This window comes from Oncorhynchus nerka, linkage group LG9b, assembly GCF_034236695.1.
Source record: "Oncorhynchus nerka isolate Pitt River linkage group LG9b, Oner_Uvic_2.0, whole genome shotgun sequence".
Classification (NCBI taxonomy): Eukaryota; Metazoa; Chordata; class Actinopteri; order Salmoniformes; family Salmonidae; genus Oncorhynchus; species Oncorhynchus nerka.
Window position 1 is genome coordinate 26,464,060 of NC_088424.1, and position 16,578 is coordinate 26,480,637.

At 42.6% G+C, this 16,578-nt stretch overlaps 1 protein-coding gene across 1 annotated transcript in view; it reads right to left on the reverse strand.

Annotated features, from left to right (window-relative positions):
• Positions 1–16,578, reverse strand: part of LOC115114514 (solute carrier family 22 member 23-like) — an 83,124-nt gene that overhangs the window by 52,281 nt on the left and 14,265 nt on the right. The window contains exons 2-3 of the mRNA XM_065013462.1: positions 9,293–9,396; positions 8,877–9,031 (exon numbers count right to left, since the gene is read on the reverse strand). Of these exons, the coding sequence (XP_064869534.1) occupies positions 8,877–9,031; positions 9,293–9,396 (259 nt within the window). The remainder of the gene's footprint in view (positions 1–8,876; positions 9,032–9,292; positions 9,397–16,578) is intronic.

Below are 16,578 nucleotides of genomic sequence, written 5' to 3' on the forward strand. Positions count from 1 at the left end.
AGACACTCTGGCTGATGAGGTAGTCGGGTGTGCTATTTACAGATTGGCTGTGTACAGGTACAGTGATCGGTAAGCTGCTCAGACAGCTGATGCTTAAAGTTAGTGAGGGAGATATAAGACTCCATCTTCAGAGATTTTTGCAATTCGTTCCAGTCATTGGCAGCAGAGAACTGGAAGGAAAGGCGGTGACACAGCATGTGACCATAAGCATATCACTACTACCACCCCAACAATACGGACCACAATATAGCTGACAATAGAGACTCACTCAACTTCAATGACTTGGCTAGCTAGCTAACTCCGTAGAGAGAAAAAAATGACACTCATTACATTGTGCGATTATTGCAAACTGTACTGGTAGGAATTTGAAAACTAAAACATGAATGGCGAGCTCAAGGCATTATATCTAGATAAATCTTTAAAGCAAATATACTAGGCCCACCATGGGTTTGCTAGTTACACTATTGATTCTAACAAATAAAAAAAATTATAACAATGAATGTATGATAGTTTTAACAAGTGGTCAGATAATGTAGTCCCGACCAATTAGCACATAATCTTGATGGAAAATCCCCATCGCCTTGCTCTGCCTGTCAGGGGGGGTGTTGCTCAACAACACTGATGGAGAATGAAATGTAATGGGTACATACATAGTATTTTATCACTGTTGCCTGAGGAGAGTTGCCTGAGTGATTTAGTGGCACACCTTAAAGCGTACATACATTCTACAGTATTTACTCAGAAATAACTGGAGGGCAGTTGATAATGAGCGGAAAAACAGGAGAGAGAAAGACAGAGGGTGGAGATGTGCAGACTAGACAGAGAGAAAGAGAAGGGCGGAGATGTGGAGACTAGACAGAGAGAAAGAGAAGGGCGGAGATGTGGAGGCTAGACAGAGAGAAAGAGAAGGGCGGAGATGTGGAGACTAGACAGAGAGAAAGAGAAGGGCGGAGATGTGGAGACTAGACAGAGAGAAAGAGAAGGGCGGAGATGTGGAGACTAGACAGAGAGAAAGAGAAGGGCGGAGATGTGGAGACTAGACAGAGAGAAAGAGAAGGGCGGAGATGTGGAGACTAGACAGAGAGAAGGAGAAGGGCGGAGATGTGGAGACTAGACAGAGAGAAAGAGAAGGGTGGGGATGTGGAGACTAGACAGAGAGAAAGAGAAGGGCGGAGATGTGGAGACTAGACAGAGAGAAAGAGAAGGGCGGAGATGTGGAGACTAGACAGAGAGAAAGAGAAGGGGGGAGATGTGGAGACTAGACAGAGAGAAAGAGAAGGGCGGAGATGTGGAGACTAGACAGAGAGAAAGAGAAGGGCGGAGATGTGGAGACTAGTCAGAGAGAAAGAGAAGGGTGGAGATGTGGAGACTAGACAGAGAGAAAGAGAAGGGTGGAGATGTGGAGACTAGACAGAGAGAAAGAGAAGGGCGGAGATGTGGAGACTAGACAGAGAGAAATAGAAGGGCGGAGATGTGGAGACTAGACAGAGAGAAAGAGAAGGGTGGAGATGTGGAGACTAGTCAGAGAGAAAGAGAAGGGTGGAGATGTGGAGACTAGACAGAGAGAGGGAGAAGGGCGAAGATGTGGAGACTAGACAGAGAGAAAGAGAAGGGTGGAGAGGGAGAAAAAATTAGCAAGGCAGAAACCCAGACAGACAGACAGACAGAGAAATAAATACTGGGCCTCAATTTTATTGTGTCCATACACACACAGTATCAAGTCAGCAAACAGTGAGATGACTCTGCAAAAGGTATGTAAACAACCAAAGCAATTATCAAACAGACACACAGAGGTGGAGGTTAAACACAGGGGTCGTGTCTGAATGCCCATACTTGTGTTCTAAATAGTAACCATTTTGGGTATTGTGAATTTTTAAAATTGGCTGTTGATCAAGTAGAATTCCCTGCACACTATTGAGGAAAATAAGCATATTTTCACACCCATGTGTGCTTGACAACAGCTGGTAACCAGATGAGGTCACACAGTGTACAAAAATGAACGAATGGCGGAAACAACGCAATTGCACATTAGATGACACATTCTCAGTATGGGTAAACCATGTATGTTAATATTTTGTTGCTTACTGCAATCAATTTTACTAAACAGTACGTTCCACGTTTTACATTTGTATTGTTAGTCATTTAGCAGAGCTACTTACAGTAAGTAGTGAGTGCATACATTTTCATATTTTTCTAACTAAATATTATGTAGTGTATGATTAGTACACAGTATGTACACTGAACAAAAATAGAAAAGCCACATGTAAAGTGTTGGTCCCATGTTTCATGATCTGAAATACATTTTCCAGACACACAAAAAGCTTATTTCTATCAAATTGCTTTACATCCCTGTTAGTGAGTATTTTTTCCTTTGCCAAGATAATTAAACAGCATGATCATTACACAGGTGCACTTTGTGCAGGAGACAATAAAAGGTCACTCTTAAATGTGCAGTTTTGTCACACAACACAAGACAGCGGTTTGTTGATGTCAACGTTGTGAAAAGAGTGCCCCATGGTGGTGGTGTGGTTATGGTATGGGTAGGCATAAGCTAAGGACAACGAACACAATTGCATTTTATCAGTGTTAATTTGAATTCACGGAGATACCGTGACAAGATCCTGAGGCCCATTGTTGTGCCATTCATCCGCCACCATCACCTCATGTTTCAGCATGATAATGCACGGCCCCATGTCGCAAGGATCTGTACACAATTCCTGGAAGCTGAAAATGTCCCAGTTCTTCCATGGCCTGCATACTCACCAGACATGTCACCCATTGAGCATGTTTGGGATGCTCCGGATCGCCGTGTACGACAGCGTGTTCCCGTTCCCTTCAATATCCGGTAACTTCACACAGCCATTGAAGAGGAGTGGGACAACATTCCCTATGCCAAAATCAACAGCCTAATCAACTCTATGTGAAGGAGATGTGTTGCGCTGCATGAGGTAAATGGTGGTCACACCCGATACTGACTGCTTTTCTGATCCACGCCACTACTTAAAAAAAATAGATTTCTGTGACAAACAGATCCATATCTGTATTCCCAGTCATGTGAAATCCATAGATTAAAATCAAATCAAGTGTAATTAGTCACAAGCGCCGAATACAACAGGTGTTGTACAGTGAAATGCTTACTGACAAGCCCCTAACCAACAATGCAGTTTAAAACATACCTGCTAAGTTTAAAAAAGAAAATATAAATAAATAGATAAGTAAAAATATAAGAAAAAAACTAACAAATAATTAAAGAGCAGCAGTAAAATAACAATAGCGAGGCTATATACAGGGGGTACCTGTACAGAGTCAATGTGCGGCGGCACCTGTTAGTCGAGGTAATATGTAGGCAGTTATTAAAGTGACTATGCATAGATGATAAACAGAGAGTAGCAGCAGAGTAAAATTGTGTGTGTGTGTGTTTGGCGACGAGAATGCAAAGAGTCTGGGTAGCCATTTGATTATATGTTCAGGAGTCTTATGGCTTGGGGGTAGAAGCTGTTTAGAAGCCTATTTGACCTAGACTTGGCGCTTCATTATCGCTTGCCTTGAAGTAGCAGAGAGAACAGTCTATGACTAGGATGGATGGAGTCTTTGACAATTTTTAGGGCCTTGCTCTGACACTGCCTGGTATATATGAGGTCCTGGATGGCAGGAAGCTTGCTCCCAGTGATGTACTGGGCCGTACGCACTACCCTCTCTAGTGTCTTGCGGTCGGAGGCCGAGCAGTTGCCATACCAGGCAGTGATGCAACCAGTCAGGATGCTCTCGGTGGTGCAGCTGTAGAACTTTTTGAGGATCTGGGGACCCATGCCAAATCTTTTCATAATAGGGCTTAATTAATTAATTTAATTTCCTTAAAAGAACTTCAACTCAGTGAAAAAAAGAAAAAAATCTAAGGAGTCAGAACTTAGATGGGAAAAAATGTACAGAAGCATGTACTTTACATGTCAATCACTCTGCATTCTTACCAGTCAAAAACTCATCAGTCTGACACCTCATCATTGCTTTAAAAACATCTGCCCCATTACACAACAACTATTATTTTTCTCCACAACCTCTGAACAGCCAGGAACCCCTCTAGTCTCCGCATTCATCCGGCCCCTCCACTCTAATCCACTCAGTACCGAACAATCCCAATGCTCTATTTTGGGCGAGCTGCAAGGCTTTTCAAGGTAGACAGTATGGATTAAGTTAGAATGACAAGGACATGGAGGGCTCCTCTGCCGCCCTCTGTCCCCCCCCTTCCTCTGCGACAGACAATTACTGCAGGCAAAGAGGCTTTTAGGGATCTATTGTACAGCGGGACTGTACTGGGCATCAACCGCAAGGCTAGTTATCAGGATGCTATTAATTCCCCCTCCCCCACCCCACCTCCCTCCCTTCCCCCCGCTTCGCTAGCTGGGTAAATCTATTTCAACGGTAACGAGTGGCAGGACCGACTGGAACGGCTGTCTAAAGTAGATTATCGCTCATCAAACCTTTACTGTGGAGAGAAAAGGTCACTAGTCAACGGCAATGAGGATTCATCTCTCTGTGACTGTTATGGAGTGTACAGTACACACAGTACCACTGAAGCACTGTTGTCGGCAAGGCCAAGGAGTAGAGTGGAGCAGACAGGTTATCAATGTCCTCCCTCCTCCGTTTCCCTCTCAGTATCTGTCAGTCTATTGATTAGCAGTAAGAGGACAAACCCAGGGAAAACTGTTATTTGGCCGAGTGAGGTTGATTGTGCTTCAGAGGGCCTTCCAAAGAATAACCCTAATGTGGAAAGTCAGCACTTCTCTGTCAGTTGATACCTCCTCATAAGGAGGTTACGCCCTCCAAAATAGAAATTGTATGCTATCAGAGGCTACATCACACTGAAAGGCTCTTTGATCAAGTGAATTTGAAGTCACAGTTACACACGCTCTTGATAACTTTCCACTCTCTGTCTACCAGCAATGCCATGTCGTTTTTCCTAGAACTACAACAAAACAAACTCGGACCAAAACAAACCTATTTTAACTGACCCCATCGAAAGTGTGAGCCTGATGCTGCTCTGCCAGCAATCCATGAGGTAGACCAGACAGGTTGCGGGTACAGTATTGCTGCTACGCACACAGTGGCCTTTGACATTCTCCAACCTCCCTCTGTGTTTAGTACATATTCAACAGCCTCTAACCCTCTGCTGACCTTGCATAAACATGACCCACATTGGAAAGGCTAGGGCTGCAGCTGAAATAGCACCCTATTCCCTATGTGCTTTTGACACAGAGCACTGGTTAAAGGTAGAACCCTGGTCAAAAGTAGTGCACTATCTAGGGAATAGTGTGCCATTTCAGACACAAGCTAGGTTTCCAGACAAGTACACATGCTTGTAGTCATCTCCATCAATGCAGAGGCCTGGGCTGGAGGAAAAAGGGATAAGTGAAAACACAGCTGGCTTGGACCTATGGAAGCTGCTGTAACAGCATCTACATGAAACGCATAGGAAAAGCAATGCACAACAGGTATATCTCTCTATGAGGCTCCAGTAGGTCTCCACAGCTCATTCTGAAACGCTTGCAGTCATGTCTAGTGATGCAGAGGCCTGTTTTAACACTTCATAGGCAACTTGAACTAACAGTATTTGTTGGAAAAAACACACTCCGGCCCTCAGAACATACTTACAGAGCATTCAGACCTCATGGCCTTTTCCATATTTTGATTAAATAAATACAAATCCTCATCGATCTACACACAATAACCAATAATGAAAAAGTGAAAACAGAGGTTTAGAAATGTTTGCACATTTATAAAAATAAAAACCGGAAATACTTTATTTACATAAGTATTCAGACCCTTTGTTATGAGACTCAAAATTGTGCTCAGGTGCATCCTGTATCCATTGATCATCCTTGAGATGTTTCTACAACTTGATTGGAGTCCACCTGTGGTAAATTGTATATATTGGACATGATTTGGAAAGGCACACACCTGTCTATATAAGGTCCCACAGTTGACAGTGCATGTCAGAGAAAAAAATCAAGCCATGAGGTCAAAGGAATTGTGTCGAGGCACAGATCTGGGGAAGGGTACCAAAAAATGTCTGCAGCATTGAAGGTCCCCAAGAACACAGTGGCCTCCATCATTCTTAAATGGAAGAAGTTCGGAACCACCAAGACTCTTCCTTGAGCTGGCCGCCCTGCCAAACTGAGAAATCGGGGGAGAAGGGTCTTGGTCAGGGAGATAACGACAGACTCAACTGCCTTGGTTTCTCAAATGACTGCTTCGCCTGGTTCACCAACTACTTCTCAGATAGAGTTCAGTGTGTCCAATCGGAGGGCCTGTTTTCCGAACCTCTGGCAGTCTCTGTGGGGGTACCAGAGGGTTCAATTCTCGGGACGACTCTTTTCTCTGTATATATCAACGATGTCGCTCTTGCTATGGGTGATTCCTTGATCCACCTCTACGCAGACGACACCGTTTTGTATACATCTGGCCCTTCTTTGGACACTGTGTTAACAAACCTCCAAACAAGCTTCAATGCCATACAACACTCCTTCCATGGCCTCCAACTGCTCTTAAAAGCTAGTCAAATTAAATGCATGCTCTTCAACCGATCGCTGCCCGCACCCGCCCGCAAGACTAGCATCACTACTCTGGACGGTTCTAACTTAGAATATGTGGACAACTACAAATACCTAGGTGTCTGGCTAGACTGTAAACTCTCCTTCAAGAATCAAAGTAAACATCTCCAATCCAAAATTAAATCTAGAATCAGCTTCCTATTTTGCTACAAAGCCTCCTTCACTCACGCTGCCAAACATACCCTCGTAAAACTGACTATCCTACCGATCCTCGAATTCGGCAATGTCATTTACAAAATAGCCTCCAACACTCTACTCAGCAAACTTGATGCCGTCTATCACAGTGCCATCTGTTTTTCCACCAAAGCCCCATATACTACCCACCACTGCGACCTGTATGCTCTCGTCGGCTGGCCCTCGCTACATATTCGTTGCCAGACCCACTGGCTCCAGGTCATCTATAAGTCTCTGCTAGGTAAAGCTCCGTCTTATCTCAGCTCACTGGTCACCATAACAACACCTACCCGTAGCACGTGCTCCAGCAGGTATATTTCACTGGTCATCCCCAAAGCCAACACCTCCTTTGGCCGCCTTTCCTTACAGTTCTCTGCTGCCAATGACTGGAACGAATTGCAAAAATCGCTGAAGTTGGAGACTTATATCTCCCTCACTAACTTCAAGCATAAGCTATCTGTGCAGCTTACCGATTGCTTCAGCTGTACACAGCCCATCTGTAAATAGCTCATCCAACTACGTACCTCATCCCCATATTGTTTAATTTACTTTTTAGCTCTTTTGCACACTAGTCTTTCCAGTATTTCTACTTGCACATCATCTTCTGCACATCTATCACTCTAGTGTTAATTTGCTAAATTGTAATTACTTCACTACTATGGCCAATTTATTGCCTTACCTCCTTACACCCTTTGCACACACTGTATATAGACTTTTTCTATTGTGTTATTGACTGTACATTTGTTTAACTCTGTGTTGTTGTTTGTGTCACACTGCTTTGCTTTATCTTGGCCAGGTCGCAGTTGTAAATGAGAACTTGTTCTCAACTGGCCTACCTGGTTAAATAACGGTGAAATTAAATTCAAAAACATATAGAAAAAATAATGACTAAGAACCCGATGGTAACTTTGACAGAGCTCCAGAGTTCCTCTGTGGAGATGGGAGAACCTTCCAGGACAACCATCTCTGCACACTCCACCAATCAGGCTTTTGTAGAGTGGCCAGACGGAAGCCACTCCTCAGTAAAAGGCACATGAAAGCCCACTTGGAGTTTGCCAAAAGGCACCTAGACTCTCAGACCATGAGAAACAAGATTCTCTGGTCTGATGAAACCAAGATTGAACTCCTTGGCCTGAATACCAAACCTCACGTCTGGAGAAAACCTGGCACCATCCCTATGGTGAAGCATGAGACTGGGATTGAGGGAAGGATGAACGGAGCAAAGTACAGAGAGATCCTTGATGAAAACCTACTTCAGAGCGCTCAGGGCCTCAGACTGGGGCAAAGCTTCACCTTCGAAAAGGACAACAACCATAAGCACAAAGCCAAGACAATGCAGGAGTGGCCACGGTACAAATCTGTGAATATCTTTGAGTGGCCCAGACAGAGCCTGAACACGATCAAACATCTCTGGAGAGACCTGTAAAATAGCTGTGCAGCGACACTCCCCATCCAACCTGACAGATCTTGAGAGGATCTGCAGAGAAGAATGGGGAAAAGTCCCCAAATACAAGTGTGCCAAGTTTGTAGCTTCATACCCAAGACGACTCGAGGCTGTAATCGCTGCCAAAAGTTCTTCAACAAAGTGCTGAGTAAAGGGTCTGAACACTTACGTAAATGTGATATTTCAGTTTTCTATTTTTTATAAATTTCCAAAAATGTATAAAACCTGTGTTTGTTTTGTCATAATGGGGTACTGTGTGTAGATTGATGAGGGAAAACAATTGTTTCATTGTTTTTAGAATAAGGCTGTAACGTAACAAAATGTGGAAAAAGTCAAGGGGTCTGAATACTTTCCAAATGCAATGTACACCTCATGACTAGGGGATTTCCTTACTTTTAGGCATACAGCAACACCATCTGACAATATATAGAATGTGAGTCCTAACTCAAGACATGGGGGTCTACTAACTATAACAAACTCCACAAGGACAAGGCTATGGGAACCAACTACTGCCCACACAGCAGCACACCCATTACTAAAGCGCTAATAGAAATTCTCAACTAACAGATAAATCAATGACCTGTACAGTATAGCGAAGGCATTCAGAATAGCATGGTGTAGTAGGTCTGCAGGACTTACTGAGGACTTACTGAGGATGTAGAGGGAGAGGGCGATGCCTGCCAAGCAGAAGCCCTCGAAGAAGCGCAGGGTGCTGAACATGGGAACGTTGACCGAGAAGGCCACGGTCAGACCGAACACCAGCATGAACAGGACCGAGATTATTAGGACCGGGTGGCGACCAAACCTGAGGATGGAGGGAGAGAAGGAGGGAGGGAGAGAGAGAGAGAGAGAGAGAGAGAGAGAGAGGAGGATGAAGCACAAATACAGTAGGAAAGATCCTTAATTACTTGTCCATATTTAAACAATACAAGCTAAAGCATTAACAAGAAACACACTGAAAACTCCTGAATGAAATGTCTATGAAAATATATCACGTAATAACTTTATTATGTAGCAAAGATATCATGTAACAACTTATTATGTAATAGTGAATAATTGTGCTCACCAGTCTGCCAGGACCCCAAAGACCAGGTATCCAAATATGGATCCCACCAGCAGAGAGAACTTAGCGATGTGGACCTTCCACGCCGAGTCACACACCAGACTCCACTGTAGAAGACGAAGAAGAACAGAGGAAGGTTACTGGATTGTCTAATGAACACAAATGTCAAACGGAAACGCTTTATCCCAAATCCTCTGAAAGACTCTCACACAAAGTAACAAACACACAGAGGGCAGCGGAACTATGGCATATAGAGAAACAACCCATTCACATCAGCCATTTTGTATTCAGACTAATCTCAGCCAGAGTGTTACTCAATATATCTAATAACGACATGAAGCATATACATTATTTGTCAGATTGTATGGGAACATTAACTCAGAGCTACAAGAGCATTCTAGCTAACTTCCCATTGGATTTGAACCAGGCAGCACACCCCTGATCTCAATCCAGTCTCCCTAACCGACATCCCACTTTGCTAACAACGCCTTAAAACCTTTTGTGACTAGGGGGCAGTATTATCATTTTGGGAAAAATAACGTTCCCGTAGTAAACGCCTGGTTCACCAATTACTTCTCAGATAGAGTTCAGTGTGTCAAATCGGAGGGCCTGTTGTCCGGACCTCTGGCAGTCTCTATGGGGGTGCCACAGGGTTCAATTCTCGGGGTGACTCTTTTCTCTGTATACATCAATGATGTTGCTCTTGCTGCTGGTGATTCTCTGATCCACCTCTACGCAGACGACGCCATTCTGTTTACTTCTGGCTCTTCTTTGGACACTGTGTTAATAACCTTTTGTGACTAAGGGGGCAGTATTTTCATTTTTGGAAAAATAACGTTCCTGTAGTAAACGGGATATTTTGTCAGGACAAGATGCTAGAATATGCATATAATTGACAGCTTAGGATAGAAGACACTCTAAAGTTTCCAAAACTGTAAAATATTGTCTGTGAGTATAACAGAACTGATATTGTAGGCGAAAGCCTGAGAAAAATCCAATCCGGAAGTGCCTCATGTTTTGAAAGCGCTGCGTTCCAATGCGTCCCTATTGAGCAGTGAATGGGCTATCAACCAGATTACTTTTTCTCCGTCTTCCCCAAGGTGTCTACAGCATTGTGACGTAGTAAGTGAAGAACAAACGGAGCTATTTCGCCTACAAAAATAATATTTTTGGAAAAAAGGAACATTGGCTATCTAACTGGTAGTCTCGTGAGTGAAAACATCCGAAGCTCATCAAAGGTAAACGATTTAATTAGATTGCTTTTCTGATTTCCGTGACCAAGTTACCTGCTGCTAGCTGGACAAAATGCTATGCTAGGCTATCGATAAACTTACACAAATGCCTGCCTAGCTTTGGCTGTAAAGCATATTTTGAAAATCTGAGATGATAGGGTGATTAACAAAAGGCTACGCTGTGTCTCAATATAGTTCACTTGTGATTTTCATGAATAGGAATATTTTCTAGGAATATTTATGTCCGTTGCGTTATGCTAATTAGTTTCAGTCGATGATTACGCTCCCTCATGCGGGATGGGGAGTCACTAGAGGTTATTAAAACATAAAGAGAGACTAACCATTGATTTAAAGCCTCCATTAAAAGTGTTCAACCATGTAAATGTACTGTAGCCTATTATGTTGAGTTTCCCCTTCCGATGTCTAGATTTCCCTCTGTGTGTTGTCTATAATGATGTAAACCCCCACTTCAACCCCTATGCCTGTGTGCTCTTCCTCTGGCTGTGTGGTGTAGTCCTCTGCCCCATCAGTAGTAGGCTTCCAAGAACGTAAAGTGTGCTGTGCCACTACAGCTGATGTGCATTAGAAATACATTCATGCTCATCTTTTTGTATTATTTGTGGATGAATACAATTGTAGGTGCATACATGTGTGAACAGAATGACCCCACATTGGAGAAATCAATCAATCATTGATAAATAAAGCACAGTGCAAAAAATAGCTAGACCCCATTCATCCCCTGCTAACTCTGCCACCGCTGCTTGGAAAAAACCTTAGGGGGAACTGAAGTAGATATACAGTATGTAGAGTATGTCTAATAAAGTAAAGTATGTAAAGTATGTGTACAATATAAAATAAACCCACTTTAGTCAATGATGATAATGTCACCCCAAATCTGTTTGACTTATCCACTCCACTATCACCCCACACTTTCAGCCCAATGCAGCTGTGAGTAAACAGTACTGAGAGGCAGGCTGTTGGGGTTACTGGGTTCCTGGTACTCTGGTCTGGAATGGAGCCTCCTCTGTGCTCCCAGCTGTCTGAGGGATATAAGAGTCAAGGAGAGGGTGTGTAAGGGTGGGGCGTGATGGTGACAGGTGTGTGACACATGGGGTGTCTGTCTATCGATGTGACACCCAGAGTAGAGCTCTGGTTAGCTAAAAGAGACAGACAAGCACACACAAGATTTGGTTCCAAATTCTGAGATTAGCCAATACATACCCAAAGACACAGCTTTGGAAAGTACCAAACAGCGCATCCATTACTTTGCATTGCTTTTTGATTTCTGGTAAACGTGAATGCAATGGCTCGGAACTGGTCGATTGTTTGGTCGTTAGGCTGTTGGTTGACCGAGATTGTCTTAGTCGAGCAGTAATAAATATATATAAATAAATATATTTGTGACCATCTCAGTGAACTAATCTAGGCCTAGACTAAAAGCCAATTTATGCTTGAGCCTGCACAGCCATGCAGAGGCCAAATCGAGCTCTGTACCGTATTGACATGCGCCTCCCAAATTTTGTAACAACGTGGAGGGCTCTGTATAGCACCACATTGACATGATTGGTTGACGGTAGAAAATACAAACACACTTCCTTGACAACAGCTCTCCACTGTTCTGCAAAGTGCAAGAAGTATGAATGCCCTGACTTCTGCTGAGGTCGTATCACCTGGCCAAGGCAGACGTCGGATTGACAATGTGCCTAGATGCACAATGCACTTCTCTCTCCAGAATGCACTCTCTCCCGCTAATTGTTTCAGAACTTCATTGTGTGAATTGTTTGCATTTGATTGTCAGTGTCTGTCAATTCCACAATACATATATCACCAGTAGTAGATTTACTGTTATTTCCTAGCATTTCTAATCTACAATGTTTGTTACTATGGTTACAGTCATTTATAATAATGCATTCAATATTATTATTCCAGTCTTCCCGTTTTCATTGTCAGAGTGGACACATTGTTTGCGGAGTGCACAACCTATTCTACAATTGTGAAAAACAATTTTTTGTTTTGTCAATTTAGTCATTGTGTTTTGTTTGGAGCGATTCTGTCAATGTTGAGTAAGGTTGCGCATGAATAGAAGTAGGGGGATTTGATAGTATTTCTGTTTGGCTTTATGCATCACCAACAATAGTTCCTCAATGTATTTGAAAAATCTTTCTAGCTTTCTCCCTTTCGATAACCCCTCAGCGTGAAAGGGAAAAATGTCATGCTCTAATCCAGTGGAAACGTCATAAAATAGGCCTACCTGATTACTTCTTATCTGTGCTTGACTTGGACTGGAATAGGTTCTGGTACTCATTTTGGGTGCTGGTACTGTTCATATTTAGGTGCAGGAGCTCTACAATACATTTGAGCTAATATTCTATGAGAGGAACAGGAGCTCAAGCAGTAGAACATTTGAGGTGCCGGTACTCAGCTCTGGTGAGCTCCTATCAGGATATATCAGGATATTTTCTACCTGCAGGCTGCAATTTTTTATTTGTTGACTTTATGTAGGCTATTTTTACATTTTTGGCAATGGCAATAGAATTTACTTTTTAGGTTGGTATCATTTTCATTTAGATTTGGATATCATTTTTATTAACCACATGACAATGATTTTCAGATATGAAGATGTTATTATATATTAAATTAAATTGTTTCAAGGAAATTTGCCTATGAAAACCATAACTGGCACGCAGATCAGTAGAAATGGTAAGATAAATTGGCATTCCACATGAGAAAGATTGCCGACTCCTCGTGTAGCCTATTACCGGCAACTTCAGGAGATTAATGGCAGAATCTACAAAAGCCAGTAGCGGCAGGAGGATGGTTGGGACAAGTTGAGGATTAAATCTTCTGGTTATCTAGATCTCTGGTGCCCTTGAAGCATCAAACCGTAAGCTTAAAGCATCAGACAAGCTCAATGCATATAGTTTATTTTATTAAAACACATAGGATAGGGTCAAGTTTCCTGAATTTCTGCCTGACTGATGTGCCCAAAGTAAAGCCTGTTACTCAGGCCCAGAAGCCAGGATATGCATATAATTGGTCGCATTGGATATACTTTTTAAAAAAGTTTCTAAAACTGTTAAAGCAATTTTCAGAGACTATAACAGAATTGATATGGTAGGCAAAAATCAGAAGAAGAAAAAAACAGAATTGTAATTTTGTTTTAGGTCCAAGGCTGTTATAATGGAAAGCTATCGGTCCTATGTAATTCCGTCTCCCAGATTGCAATTCCTATGGCTTCCACTAGATATCAACAGTCTTGAATAAAGGTTTTAGGCTTGTTTTTTTTAATTAGCAAGAATTTGACGTTTTGGTGAAGAGAACACCGGAACAATATCAGTCTCTCGGTGCGAGAGGGAGCGTGCTTAGTAATTTTGCTTTTATATTGAACATACTACTTTCTGTATGAAATATTATGGTTTATTTACATTTTAGGGTACCTGAAGATTAAATAGAAACGTTGTTTGACTTGTTTGGACGACAGATTATCTCACTGTATCACAATTCCAGTGGGTCAGAAGTTTACATACACTAAGTTGACTGTGCTTTTAGACAGCGTGGAAAATTCCAGAAAATTATGTCATGGCTTTAGAAGCTTCTGATAGGCTAATTGACATCATTTGAGTCAATTGGAAGTGTACCTGTGGATGTATTTCAAGGCCTACCTTCAAACTTAGTGCCTCTTTGCTTGACATCATGGCAAAATCAAAAGAAATCAGCCTAAACCTCAGAAAATAAAATGTAGACCTCCACAAGCCGGGTTCATCCTTGGGAGCAATTTCCAAATGCCTGAAGGTACCACGTTCATCTGTACTAACAATAGTACGCAAGTATAAACACCATGGGACCACTCAGCCGTCATACTGCTCAGGAAGGAGACGCGTTCTGTCTCCTAGAGATGAACGTACTTTGGTGTGAGAAGTGCAAATCAATCCCAGAACAACAGCAAAGGACATTGTGAAGATGATAGAGGAAACAAGCACAAAAGTATCTATATCCACAGTAAAACAGTTCTATATCGACATAACCTGAAAGGCCACTCAGCAAGGAAGAAGCCACTGCTCCAAAACCGCCATAAAAAAAGCCAGACTACGGTTTGCAACTGCACATGGGGACAAAGATCATACTTTTTGGAGAAATGTCCTCTGGTCTGATTGAACAAAAATAGAACTGTTTGGCCATAATGACCATTGTTATGTTTGGAGGAAAAAGGGGAAGGCTTGCAAGCCGAAGAACACCATCCCAACCGTGAAGCACGAGGGTGGCAGCATCATGTTGTGGGGGTGCTTTGCTGCAGGAGGGACTGGTGCACTTCACAAAATAGATGGCATCATGAGGTAGGAAAACTATGTTGTATTATTGAAGCAACATCTCAAGACATCAGTCAGGAAGTTAAAGCTTGGTCACAAATGGGTCTTCCAAATGGAGAATGACCCCAAGCATACTTCCAAAGTTGTGGCAAAATGGCTTAAGGACAACAAAGTCAAGGTATTGGAGTGGCCATCACAAAGCCCTGACCTCAATCCTATAGCAAGGAGGCCTACTAACCTGACTCAGTTACACCAGCTCTGTCAGGAGAAATGGGCCAGCATTCACCCAACTTATTGTGGGAAGCATGTGGAAGGCTACCCAAAACGTTTGATCCAAGTTAAGAAATTTAAAGACAATGTAACCAAATACTCATTGAGTGTATGTAAACTTTTGACCCACTGGGAATATGATGAAATAAATAAAAGCTGAAATAAATCATTCTCTCTACTATTGTTCTGACATTTCACATTCTTAAAATAAAGTGGTTATCCTAACTGACCCAAGACAGGGAATTTTTACTAGGATGTCAGGAATTGTGAAAAACTGAGTTTAAATGTATTTGGCTAAGGTGTATGTAAACTTCTGACTTCAACTGTATATGGAAAAATAGACTTTTAACAAATTTGACCCCTCGATTGGGTGAAAGAACAGACGACTTTCGGGTTAGCAAGATTTGTTAAAAGGACAGATCGCTAAGCCAGAGGTTATAAGAGGTCATAAACTCTGATAGCCTAAAGACATATTGTGAGTGGGGAACAGCCATAGAATGAATAAAACAATGTTCTTCATTTGGGGACAGGTGGACTGAGTTTGCACTCTGTATTTCATTCTCATTTGAAACTAAAGTTCCCCACTCACAATATGTCTTTAGGCTATCAGAGTTTATGACCTCTTATAACCTCTGGCTTAGCGATCTGTCCTGTTCAGGGTAAAAAGCTCCAGCTCCACGATTATTCACTGTCACGAGGCAGTGATCACATGACACACACATGCATACTTTCGGTATCGATGTCACTAGGGGACAAGACCAAGATGGGAGGCAAACAAGTTCCCCAATGTTGCGCAATACCACATAAACCATGAGGTAGTGTGTCAAAGTCAAGGACGTCTGTTCTGTCTTTGGCCGTGTCAAACTTGCGTGTTGAAAGTGTGATGTGTGTCAGAGCTGGGACTATGTATAAGACCACAGGATATGGAAAACTCACGACCGTGCAGACTGGAGGATCAACCAGACCACGCGGCCAGGGTGACTGACTAAGCGTGACAGATGAACGCGGTTCAAAGCAGCTGGTGACCGCACAGTTGAAAGGAACCTCAACCATTAATAAGCACCAAAGAGAGAGCTGACTGTGCAAGATGCCTGACCACATCTTAGTTAGAGGAACAGAATGTTTTAATGTTAACCAAGGTAAAAATCCTAACCACGACTGAGGTCAAGGGACAAAATATGTTAGTAAACCTGATCCACGGTCATGTCACTACAGAAGTTCAGCTATCTACTGAACATTCTGTCCCATATGCTTCCTTTAGTGCCCTCACTCACTCACTATTGTAGTGTTAATTAGGGATAGCTGAATTGAAGGCTCTATGTTAGACAGTAGGCAATGCCTTATTAATCCTTTAGTTTGACAGGCAGGCGGGAGTACAAAAGGCCTATTGGTGCTCTGGGTCTGTGTGTGACAAGCAAGGGAGGGCATCAGGCCCTGAACACTGACCCAAGTGACAGTACTGCCCCAGGGAGGGGACAGA